This window comes from Lepisosteus oculatus, chromosome 5, assembly GCF_040954835.1.
Source record: "Lepisosteus oculatus isolate fLepOcu1 chromosome 5, fLepOcu1.hap2, whole genome shotgun sequence".
Taxonomy (NCBI): domain Eukaryota; kingdom Metazoa; phylum Chordata; class Actinopteri; order Semionotiformes; family Lepisosteidae; genus Lepisosteus; species Lepisosteus oculatus.
In genome coordinates, this window is record NC_090700.1 from 15,610,271 (window position 1) to 15,623,464 (window position 13,194).

Genomic DNA, 13,194 nt, shown 5'->3' on the forward strand with positions numbered 1-13,194 from the left:
GTTCTGAAATTGGAGGCCCTCAACTGAAAAAGTGCCAACAGGCTTGGGTGGGTTTGAGTCAGCCAGTGTCCCATGAGTTAGCACTGCGACAGTGACCCCTGTGACTTTCCGGACATCTGCAGTTTCCAATGTTAATAGTGAGAGCTGCGTCAGTCTGCTCTCTCCTGTGACATGGTTGCAGTGTCAAAAAAGATGCCTGAAAGTGCCTAAGAGGACAGACACTAAATCCCTCAATCTTCTCTATGCAATACAAACATTGTAGATGTGGTAACAAAAAGAAAAAAAAAAGATGGGTAATTATGATTACTACAACCCAATGATGTTAATGAATCAGAGAAAAAAATATAGTCTCTTCATTAAGGAAATAACAGCGTAAAGAAATACATCTTTTATACAAATGCAGAAAATAATTCTAACATATCTGACTAACTTGCCCTGTCCTGTTGTGCATAAGAACTGTTTTTTTTTAATCAGCGTTTTATCTTTGGTAGTCGACTTATGGTGGCCGTCTTCCTTATGGGTCCTCTCTCGGAATCTTTGTTTGTGCTCAGCAAGTTGTAGCTGCCTCTGCATAAAAAGCGAAAAGAGTAAAAGAAAAGCAGGTATGATGTTTTACTTACAGCTTTGTGCCTCAACAACCATGAAGAAAAGAAAAAAGAGGAGTGCATCCTAATTTTAAAAAATGAAATGAAACAAATGAAATTGACATTGACATATTGTAAAAAGGTAGAATGATTTCTACATATACAGTATAAATATATTTATAGCAGTGGTATATTCCAATAGTATTCCTTTTATGTGTAATGCAGTATTTTGGTTTCAAATGTAATACATTGCGCTAATAAAACAGCTTGAAGAACACTGCAGGAAAGCATGTAATCAGATTTGGAGTGCTTCTTGAAGGGATGCATCTCTGCTTAAATTATGCCCTTGAAATCTCTGATCATTACATGCATTAAATAAAATTTACAGAAACAATCCAAATACAGAATCATCTTTCATAACATTACATTATTCCTGCCAGAGAGCCAGACAATGTAATGAACTCAGACAGCACTCTTTCTAATGCTATCAGGTTTAAAATACATTAGATCTTTGTATAGCTGTACAGAAGGCTTGTAGCTGTGCATATTTCCTAGTATATTTCGATACTGATACAATAAAATCATTTATTGTAAATTTAAAATGAGTATTAATTTATCATTTGCAATTTTGTCACATTACCCCACCCTTATAAAGAAAATATCTCAAATAGGTAAAAAGGTAACAGGTGGCAATCTATATTTAGATCATTAAGGCACTTGTTTAATAATACTAAAGTGTATATTTATAGGGACTCAAGATTCATTCAAAACATCACAAAAGGTTTTGAGCTTTAAAAAGACTGCAGAATTACAGTGCTCTGACATTTCTCTGTTTTATAGTCTGGACTAGGTTAAAATCTATCTACACATCAAATTTCAAATTAAATTAGCTTGGACTACAAGTTCAAATGACAAAAACACCAGTTCCAGTAGTTAGACTGAAGACACCACTGGTAAGCAGGAAAGCAATCAAGTATCATGATTGAAATTTGTGAATGGAATTAAGGTTCATCTTTAATTCAGTACCATTTAGATGTCTTGCGCAATTTCAGTTTTATTTTCAATAAGTAGTATTCGAAAATACATTCTAAGCATACACCTATTGATTTTTGAACACAGAAAAAGTACCATACTTCACAAGCTGATTTTCCATGGTCCCGTGTGCCTGAACCATCTGCTGTTTTCTGCTTGAATCCAACACCGCAGATGCCTGAACAAAGGCCCAGAGTCTTATAACCACAACATAGGTGTCTTTAGCCATATGCAGCTAAATATTACTTTTTATAGTTTTGTTGGTTAGTACACACATTACTTTAGGTCACTTTTATAATTACCTACAAACAGACATCCTTTTAAAATGTTATTAATAATGTTAGGGAGTGTTACAGTTTTGGTTTGGGTCATAGTCAGGATTAAGTTTTCTTACATCTTTATAAAGGTCTTGCAAAAGTAATTAAGGAATTACAAAGATATTAATTTTTGAAACAAAATATTATATAGTTGAAATACATTTCTTAACTTTGCAATACCCATAATTGTTAAATGACACCGAGCTACAACACAAAATTACATATATTGGAGGAAAAATCTGATGTATTTCTGTGCAGCTGTCCATGTAAACTCTTATGAATGTTTTTAACCTCTTTTCTTGGTTTCCACGATGGATATTTCTCTTGTTATTGTAATGGCACTTACTAGAATTAACCTAAAAAGATGTACAGTATATTGAAAGGAAGAAGGACAAAGAAGCAAATCATTGCAATGAACTGGAATAACACTGACAGAATTAGAGGAAACAAATGTATCTGCTCCCATTCAAAAATCGAAAAACAATGTAGCAGAATTTGCTAAAGACATAGAGTATAATGAACAGTATTTTATTTGAAAAGAAAATGATATGCAACACAGAAAATGTTACGAACAAGACTTCAGCATGTTTAAAAAATCTAGTAAGTATAGTATTATCTTTAGGATTTCATATAATTATATTATGAACAATTTCCCAATTTGTTTTTTTTTCTCTTTTAAGTTTTAATTGATTCAATATCCTGCTCTGATCATACACTGTTAAAACAATGGATCTACAGTACTGTATGTTCGCTTTTGGGCTTCACAATGGACTCGACCAGTCAGGCTGACCACCTGAGCGAAGGCCGGGCTCTCGAATCACGGGTTCAAGTCTTGCCACTGGTGACCCGATAATGACTGGGATTCCCCAAGCTTCAGCACGCAATTGGCTGAACGCTGCCAAGGGGAGTGTGGGATTAGTTGGCCAGGGCTCTCTTGGGATACAACAGCCCCTGAGGCCTCCCAGACATGTAGTGCTGTTGGTGAGGGATGCAGGTCTTTATTTATCAGAGCTGGATTATCTGTAGGGTGCTGTGGTGCCTATCAGTTGTCCGAATGGAGGCGAGTTTGCCTGCACTTCCTCATTCCCTCCAGACTGTTGGGCTCATTTTGGCTATTCCAAATCAGACGGATGTAACAAACATATTGGCGATATTTTAGAATCTAACTCAATTTGTAATGCTTTTAATCCACCTAAACTAACTGAAACAGAAACCTGAAAAGACACGAATATAGCGTTTACAAAAGAACAGGAATGTGATCATCAAGATGACAGAACTCTTCATTCACCTTTGGCTGCCTTTTATTCTCTTTTTAAGAATGAACGACAAAATTAGACATTAAGAAAGCAGTGTCCCTCTGCACAGAGTGGTCTTGTGATTTGCCATGTTAACTGTATGCTATCACACAGAAAAGTTGCATGATACCTTAGTTAGTCAAACAACCACAAATATCAGTCTTGATTCTCCTTTAGTTCAATGGCTGAGTAGAAATTCCAGTGTCTGCAGATTTTACTTCACTGAGGCACTTTAATCCACAGTAACAGATGCAATGAAGTGTCCCAAAATCAGAAAGATTAATGATTGTGTAAGACAGCTGTTAAGTGAAAGGATTAAGGTCAAAGCAGTATGAGTGTGACCATAAAGGAGACATTTCTTATTGATAGAACTTTGATAGAACTGTTTGACTTTGGTCTACTTGGTTTTAAATCAGGAACAAATGTAAACATCCAAGAAAAAAGCAAGGATACATTTCTAAAGCAAATGTGGTCAGGTCCACCTTTCACACTGGGCTTCCCAATGCAATTCATTATTAAACTTTCACTAATCGGTTATCGGGAATAAAAATGAAGTGAATTTTCCCAAATTAAATAATTACTAAGACAAAATTCATTGTTTAGTTCACTAATGTCCAGGTAATGAGAACTTGTTGCAGGGCCACAGGGTCCTTTGTTTCATGTTTGAACATATGCACTCAGTTATAATCAATGTAATTATCTGCTTCAATTATAATCAAAGTAATAATGTACTCACACACGTGTTCATACACGTAAAAGATGAAGGAATTCAAAACAGAGTACCACTTATCAAGCACTGCAAACCTGTCAAGCAGTTTAATTAACCAAGTAACAAACAAAATGTCTAATTTGCCAAACTGAAGCTTGAGTAGAAGAAACTCCAGATGGCACTGCAGCATTCTCATAATTAAATTTGCCAGCCCTGCTTGACAACTTTGGCTACAAAAATGAGAAAGATCCTTTCAAATTCCCACCTGTGAAATTTCTGCAAGGTATGTGCGTCTCTCATCATTTGCCTTATGATAAGCCTGAAAACCAAAAGCCAGAGTTAAAACTGTTACTCTAATGAAGTAAGATTAGTGTCTTATATCTGCGACTACTAGTATTTCTACTGACAAATTATCCACTTTCCACATTGTTGCAATTATAAAGATACTGTGCAAACCTTTGCTTCCTGCTCTGTTCGAAGCATGTAATCCTTAAGCTGGCTCTGGAGGCTCTTCTTGTCATTTTCTAATTGCTTAAGCAGCTGTTTCAGTGCGCCCTGCCAAAAACAAAGAAAGGCTAGCATGTTTATGCTGCACCTTTTTCATCAATGCAAATTGAGAGACAACAAACTGGTGTTGAGCGCATATGATAAAGCACGAGATCTCATAATCAAGGTTTCACATCCACCCAGTGGTTAGCTGGGTCCCACTTCTCATCTGTTTCAAATCCTTGCATTTTTGCTATACTTCTAAAATGTAACATGAGAAGCAAAAATATAATTCTTGCTTCCTAGACTGAAAAGAATCTGTCAAGCAGAAAGGTGAAGTAGTAAAATATAAAATTATATTTATAAAAGATAAATTCAACCCAATGCATTTCTTTGGCATTATTAAACACCTATCAAATAGAAAGTGGACATTATGAGGACATCCCTTAAAGACTGAGAAGAGGAGACACTTTTTTAAATAAAGAGGCTAAGGAGCAGTATTGAATATGCTATGCTGTCATGTTGTCGAAACAGATAGCCTATGGTCCTCCGGAATAATGGAAGGACGAAATCCTTCTATCAAGTTCAAATTCAAGTTTATTGTCATTATACTCATATACAGGTATATGGCATAACGAAATGCTATTTAGCTAGCTCTCAGATGATAAGTAGTACAAAAAACAATAATACAATTGTATAAGAAAAGAAAGACAGAGACAACAGGCAGTGCGCAAAACAACAACAGGAAATGTGCAAAACAACAACAGGTAACAGGTGATGTGCAAAACAACATCAGATGTGCAAAATCATACATCAACAGAATGAAATAAAGGATAGAGAATTATGGGGAGTAAGCTTCTTGACATGTGAGTAGAGGTAGATTTCAATGTGTGTTTGAGTTTTTGGTAAGAGAGAAGGCACTGTGAGGTTCAGATCGTAGGTGAGAGAGGCTGGGAGTTTAATAGTTTGATAGTGCGGGGGTAAAAACTGTCTCTGAGTCTGGTAGTCCAGGACCGAATGCTCCGGTACTGTTTTCCAGATGGTAGAGGGTCATACAGTCTGTAGATGGGATGTGTGGGGTCTTTGATGGTGCTTAGAGCTTTCCTCAAGCACCGTCTGTCATAAATGTCCTGTATGGATGGGAAGGCAACCTCAGTGATGGACTGGGCAGTTTTCACCACCCGCTGTATTGGCTTTGCGGTCAGCAATACTGCAGTTGCCATACCACACTTTGATGCAACCTGTCAGTGTGCTTTCTGTAGTGCATCTGTAAAAGTTAGTGAGGATCTGGGGAGATATCTTAGGGCTTCTTCAACCATCTTAGGAAGTACAGGCGCTGTTGTGCTTTCTTGATCAGACAGCATCAGTTAGCTACTAGAAAACAAACAAGCAAGAATAGTCCTCCAATTTGTCAGGCTGTTTTCTGTTTGTGTAGGTTGTCCAGGGAAAGCTGTTCTATATGTTAATTTTAACTTGCATATCTTTGTTTTCTTCATGGTACTCAACTAACTTCATACAAGATATATGCATGATTTATTAATGCTTTGTGTCTGCCTATCAAAACTGATTTTTGATTTCTTTCTTCGGCATTCTAAAATCTCTGCAACTGTTTGGTTTCGGTGTAGTTCTAATTCCTCAGTTGAATGGTCTGTTTCACACAGCTGTCTCAGCAACCAACTGACTTTAATTCCTTAACTTTTAAAAGCAGATGCTTTCTGCATCGAGGATAGATTTAAAATGACTGTGCTGTACTGACCATTAAATGACTGTTACTGAAAATAAAATTTGTTCAGCTTTGTACTGCTGGTGTCTGCAAATCTGCTAAGCTTTGGGAGGGAAGAATGATTAAATTTTTCCAAGAAATATGGCAGCCTTACTCATAGAACACAGAAGGGATGGAGGTGGGCAGTAGGTGTAGAAATAAAATATGATGTACTGTACATATTCTTACGTCGAGTAGCATTTTTAGATGGAAAAATGTATTTATAAATTACCCTATCTTAATCTGTGAAATAATGAGAATACTCTTGCAGATCCTGGCTCATCACCATCTTCAGTCACAGGAATCTTCTTCCATCTCCTTCTCTCTCTCTCTCTCTCCATGTTGTATTTGGTCTTCCTCTTCCCAGTAGTGCCATTCTGGTCATTTCTAACAGTCTCCTTTGACCATACCATCAGCTATGTCACCCTGCAACTCACAACTGACAACCTACTGAAGCTCAGCTGCTGTGAGCCTGGTCTGTACCTGGATTGGAGACCTCCTGGGAAAAAATAAGGTTGCTGCTGGAAGAGGTATTAGTGGGGCCAGTAGAGGGTGCTCACCCTGCAGTCTGTGTGGTTCCTAATGCCCCAGTATAGTGACGGGGACAGCGCCATCCTTCGGATGAGATGTAAAACTGAGGTCCTGACTCTCTGTGGTCATAAAAATCCCAGGGCATTTTTCAAAAAGAATAGGGGTGTTACCCTGGTGTCCTGGCCACAATTCTCCCTGATCTTTAGCAATTATGGCCTCCTAATAATCCCCATCTATGAATTGGTTTCATCACTCTGTTCACTTCAAAAATGATACCTGGTGTGTAGTGAGCATACTGGCGCACTATGGCTGCCGTCGCATCATCCAGGTGGGTGCTACACATTGGTGGTGGTGGACGGGAGTCCCCATTACCTGTAAAGCGCTTTGAGTGGAGTGTCCAGTAAAGCGCTATATAAATGTAAGAAATTGTTATAAAATTATGAATTATTAAGAAGAGTCTTCACTCCTGTACTTTCCACTGCCTGATGATGTAAACGCTACTCACTTTGTCTATCTTGATCGTCTCACATACCTATCAGAGCATTCTCAACCGTGTCACATACAGTTTCCTTTCTTAGGTTTTCTAAGGGACACTGTCTCTATTCCAAATATCTTGTAAATTAAAAGCAAAAGTCTTATATAGATAGTCTTATATGGATACTCTCCTGTTGCAGAACATTCCTATCGAGTTTCCAAATCATCTTCCCTGCTGATTAGATTTATATACTGAAAGAGTTTTGCTTGCAGAATGCTTTTCCTTTTCCATACAGCTGAAATGCTTAGATACTTAAATCAAGATGTACTAAAGTTAAGGTGAGAGCTCTTTAAATGCTCATTCTGGTTTTGTTATAAACGTTTATGTACCAACAGGTACTGTGCATTTTGATTTCTTTCTTCTCTTTCATAAGAGCAACTGAACTTTTGTTTGAAATGATGTCTGACTTACTGATGCAAAGAAAACAAAAAATATATATCCCACTACTTATTTCTTTATTCTTTTTCACAATTTATTCAATAGAATTATGTATCTTGTTCTCCTGGTGAAGGAATAACCGAAACCACTGAATTTATTACATCTGCTTACACAGCAGAATAAGTTATTTTCTAACATATAAAAACACTTTAGAAGAAAGAGTCTCTATATGAACTACAGTATTACAACTTAAAATATCATACTCACCAAGGGCATCTCATCGTATGTTCGTATGGAGGAAAACCTGTCTGTAGAAAAAATAATTTGAGATTAATTTAGGAAATCAAATCACAAAATGAGAGCAAGTGTTCTATTTCTCCTTCAATATTGCCAATTGTCTTTGCAATTTCATTTTCTCTGTGAGACATTTGGGGAGCACTCCTCTGTCTGGTTATCTTTTCATGATGGGGTAATACACGCAATACAGTCAAACCCAGTTCTCTGATGACTTACAAAGGCATACAGTGGTGTACGGAAGGCAAAGAAAATCCCACCTAGAGCCAGCAACTCTCTTTAATAATAATTGCTTACACTTATATAGCACTTTTCTGGACACTCCACTCAAAGCACTTAACAGGTAATGGGGACTCCCCTCTACAACCACCAATGTGCAGCATCCACCTGGATGATGCTATGGAAACCATATGATATGCTCACCACACATCAGCTATCAGTGAGGAGGAGAGCAGAGTAATGAAGTCAACTCAAGATGGGGACTATTAGGAGGCCATAATTGGTAAGGGCCAATGGGAAATTTGGCCAGGACGCCGGGGTTACACCCCTACTCTTTTCGAGAAACGCACTGGGATTTTTAATGACCACAGAGAGTCAGGACCTCGGTTTTACAGTATGTCTCATCCGAAGGACGGCGCCTGTTTTCAGTATAGTGTCCCTGTCACTATACTGGAGGATTAGGACCCACATGGACCGCAGGGTGAGCGCCCCCTGCTGGCCCCACTAACACCTCTTTCAGCAGCAACCTTAGTTTTTCCCAGGAGGTCTCCCATCCAGGTACTGACCAGGCTCACACCTGCTGAGCTTTAGTGAGTTGCCAACTGTGAGTTGCAGAGTGATATGACTGCTGGCTATATTATATAACAAACATCCATACCAGCCTTTATTATCTGGCTTTATTTACCTGGGACAATGGGGCTCATTTCATCGTGGGTGCTGAAGTACCAGTGTATCAGTCTGATTCTTGTTGCTCCCATGTTAATGAGTGTTATCATAAACCACTGCTATTACACTTCCAATAGCTGTTTAAGTTGAGAAATGCAATGCAATCATTCAAAATTGGACAAAATTGTATTTAAAACTAAGAGTTCTGTAAAATTTAGATCTCTTAGCTCCTTTGTGTGTCCTTTCTGCGTTCAGTGACCAAAGCAATGGAAGTTCCCTTATTCTTTCAGCAACTTAGAATACGTTTCAACAAATTATAACATATTCCTTGCTGTCTTTGTGCTCTTCATCTACACCGTTTTTGTACTTCCTCCTTCTTAACACTCCCCTAAGCCTCTTGCTTTTTTTTGGTTAAAACAAGGATGACAAAAATCTGTATCCATTACATAGTGTAGACCACTCAACATCAATCATCAGTGCCCTACAACAGAGGGTGTGAACAGGTATCAAATTATTCATGTCACCTTTCTTTGTTTGTCCACATGAGTGAGACAATAGGGTCGTGAAACAACACTGCTAAGGAAGAACTGTCCCCTGAAGAACTGCCCCCTGGAGAGTGCCAGCTGGCCCTCGAGTACTTTATAGCTGCAATGTTTCTTTATTAGCCCTATACAATTTCTTGCATTAGGAATTCGTCTTTTCGCATACCCCAGCTTTTCTCCATGGAGACACAGACACACAGACAGAGAAGCTTGGGGCCAGAGCGCAGGGTCTGCCATTGTACCGTGCCCCTGGAGCAGTTAGGGTTAAGGCCGCAAGATTTGAACCGGCAACCTTCCAGTCACAGGCGCAGATCCTTAGCCACAGAGCCACCGGTCCGCCCTTGTGGACCAGTCCACAAAACGGTCTGTTCCTCACCGACAGGATTAGCCCGTATCTCTTCCAGCTTCTCTTGCAGAAGAGCAATTTGCCTTTCGAGCTGCCTGTTTAGCTCTTGCTGCGTGTCATGTCTGGTTTTCCACTCATTTCCTGGATGTAAGGGTTAAAGCAAAAAAAAAAAAGTTATAGGGATTTTTCCTAGAGCAGCAGCAGTTTCTAACCTACAGTATGCTGTATGGTGGTCCAGGAAGCTACACAGGCGGGGGGGTCAGTGAAAAGGAAAATGGGATCTGGAACCAGATTTTCAGCTACAGCTCATGCCATTCTATTTATGAAGTCAGAGAAACCCACCATCTCAATACGTTAACTTGGAACACTCTATGTATGTTAACACACAGGCACTGCAATGCTTCACAGATGTATTTTGTTGCGATGATGAATATGAATTTAACCTAATTTAAGGCATGTACATTGCGAATGCTTGCAAATATTTTGGCAATTGAAAAGATGTCTGCACACTTGTAAAGGTTAGGAACCGCTGTTTCCGGAGACGCATGTCAGGTTACCATGAGCAATTCACCTGATATCTATCTTGTTCTATCCTTCAGCGCAGATTTAAAATGAGGTCCTTATGTGAGCGAGACTATGTTTCAAAGTTAGAAAGATGAGTTACTTTTATATAGTCTTTTACATGTTCAATGTATTTAGCTTTGTAATTTACATTTGTTATTTTTAGTTTGTGAAAGTTGCTCAATTAACTCAAACAGCTCAGTAACAGTTCCCTGCAGAAACATGCTATGACAGATTCCTCAGGGTATGAGTGGATAACAATAGTATCCCACCTCTTGGACCACTCTCAGTCAGCTTTACAGGTACACTATGTGTAAATTTGTGTTAGTTAAGCTTAAAGTGAGGGCAGTATCAATAAACCGACATGAACAAACTTTGAAACATGGTCTGGTGAGATGCACTTAACATTTAGCTCAGTTTCATTGCATGTTTGCTACCCTTTACTTCCTTTTTAAAAACAGTAATATTGAAGTAGTTATGAGACTCTGCGTACAGTATATTTACTAATATGCATATTAAATGAAGTATTCATCTTTCCTCACATAATGTCTCATATTGTCTCCTTTGCAAGGCTTGCTTTAATTTGCATAATTTATTGAGTAGGCGTCATATTACCAGGTTAAAATTTTAATTTTGGACATTTACAAGTCTGCAGTTCATTTCTAAAGTCCACTGTCCAAAAACAAATCTCCTTCCACATCACTTAATTATCACCCCACCTGCCAACTTTAAATGGAATGGCTTATTAAAAAAAAGTGTTGATGCAGGAGGAAATGTGTAAATGTATACAGTGTCAAGGAACAAAGGGTGTTTCATTATTGAGACAGGGGTGGCATTGTGGCACTGATACTAAAATAAAACCCAGCATGATCCAAGCTGTTTAATACCTTCTGCTTCTTTATTTATCTGTGTAAATGTTCGGTCTTACTTGATGCACTATAAGATTTTACTTATTCAGTTTATGAATGATGAACGATTAACTATGATTTTGCACAGTGAAGAATTACAAAAAAAAAGTCTGTTAACGAGGAAATCATCCAGAAAATTACCTTCGTCTTCTACACAGGCCAGTCTCTTCTCCAAGTTCATCACGGTAGTGCTAAGTTCAGAAACTGAGTCTTCTAGCATTTCCCTGAATTCCAAAAATTCAAGGAAATTACAGTGGGTTACTTTGAATATGGTGGTTATTTGCGCTGTCGTGTTTAAATAATATTATAGCTGCGTTTTTAAGTTTTCTGGGTAAACCGTAGCTTCGACTAAAACAATTCGATCATTCATTCAGGATCAGGGCTGTAAGTGATGATCGATCACTACCGAGTTTTACACAGAGAATGTCATAACTGAAACTTCACTACAGTGCCCGAGAAATCCATCATGTCCATCTGAACTCTATTTGGATTTGTAGTCTCTTTTTTAATTTATTCCTTGCCTATTTATTTAATTGGTTATACACAACAGTTACGTCCAGGAAAATACAGTTTTGCATCATTTAATCTGTAATCTGAAAAGGACATGGCATTTTGCGAACACTCAGAAGTGATGGACGAAAAACTCTCAACGGTGAGTTTGCAATGAAACGATACCCGAAGTGCTCATCTTAATTTTAATTTACATCTGAATGCAACGAGCTCTGGAAAAGCAACTCACTTCATCTGCTTCTCTTGGTCAAGTTCAAACCGTAATCGAGGAGCATCGTAGTTAACAAACTCAAACCCCTCCATTTTCAGACACATGAACAGCAGAAACCAGGGTTTTGTTGAAGTCGTTTCCAAGGAGATCTGCTCTTCCGGCACATGACCGGCTGAGTCTGCGCTTTGAAAATTACCGCGGACTTCTGTAGTGGAGCTGTAAGGATTCTCGTAGAGCAGTTTTACTTCTTTTAAAGAGTCATTTGGCTTCAAAATTGACCCCGTCGCCTGCTTCAAACTGTAGATTGGAAAATGGATGCGATTTCGGTGGAAACGAAGATTGAATATACTGGTCTTCTGGAACTAATGGGTAGTTTATAATATCCTGTTAAGTACTTTCATAGATTAGGCCTAATTATTTGCCTTCACTGTTAGTATAGTAATAGTATCATGCAAAAACGGGGATTTAACGCTAAATAAACGCTCTGAGTACGAGAGACCATCCGTTGTGAGCAATCTTAATGACCTTTCCCATTTTTGAACGAATGATACTTTGTCTAGTTACCTAATGCATTTTGGTATCGTTTTATATCTACACCTTTTAATAATTGGCCCTATTTGATTTATCGATTTTAAATTAAATGTATTAAATTACATTCATTAAATTACATTAAATGCTGTAGTAGTTGAATGTTTTGATCGCTTAGTAAAGTCATACGGTACACGTTCATGATTATTCTGAAGCAACTCCAGTCTCTCGCTAGATGGTGCAGTAAGGCAATAAATGCATAACAACCCCTTTTTCGGTCATGAAAATGAGATTCAGGCGAGATCCGAGGACTGGCGTCCGTCCATTAGTATTGTTTTGCCTTGCGCTTTATGGAACCAGGATAAACGTTTCCACGATCCTCCCCAGGAATAAGTTTATTTCTGAAAATGCCTGGACATACATTTTCGCCATACACTTTGTATACAATATAAATTATGGGTATGAATGCTTATTGACTTCGTCCAATCCCAACCCTGTAGGAAACAGAACTCTTCTGTTCTAATTAAGATTTCTATTAAATATTTTGGCGTTATAAACGCAAAAGGCAAAACTAGATTTTTTTAGATTTACCTGTTCCTCTGAGCCATTGTTATACGTTGAGCGCTAATTAATTTTCTTTCAATAATATAAACATGCATGCGGTACATGATGTATACATGTCTGCGTTCAATCCTTTTCAATGTATTTACCAAAATTGATGGTCATAGAACAATGGGTAGTAATATAAACTTTATTTTATATAGTGTCTTTAAAAGCAAC

The 13,194-nt window shown here is 38.0% G+C and overlaps 1 protein-coding gene across 1 annotated transcript; it reads right to left on the reverse strand.

The window, feature by feature from the left end:
* Window positions 1-370: 370 nt before the first annotated feature.
* Window positions 371-13,022, reverse strand: ccdc169 (coiled-coil domain containing 169). Its single transcript, XM_015341991.2, has 9 exons — window positions 13,006-13,022; window positions 11,905-12,183; window positions 11,307-11,389; window positions 9,727-9,837; window positions 7,897-7,937; window positions 4,394-4,492; window positions 4,203-4,256; window positions 1,718-1,794; window positions 371-567 (listed from the first exon to the last, which is right to left on the reverse strand). Exons 1-9 carry the CDS (start codon window positions 13,020-13,022, stop codon window positions 471-473), a joined length of 858 nt encoding a protein of 285 aa, XP_015197477.2. The 3' UTR covers window positions 371-470.
* Window positions 13,023-13,194: the final 172 nt, after the last annotated feature.

What these genes read in the sequence shown, in the direction of transcription:
- ccdc169 (XM_015341991.2), bottom strand. An exon ending in GGCCTGTGTAGAAGACGAAG is followed by an intron (nt 9,838 to 11,306) that starts GTAATTTTCTGG and finishes CCTTACATCCAG; the next exon opens with GAAATGAGTGGAAAACCAGA. An exon ending in ACCTTGCAGAAATTTCACAG is followed by an intron (nt 1,795 to 4,202) that starts GTGGGAATTTGA and finishes GCCTTTGTTCAG; the next exon opens with GCATCTGCGGTGTTGGATTC.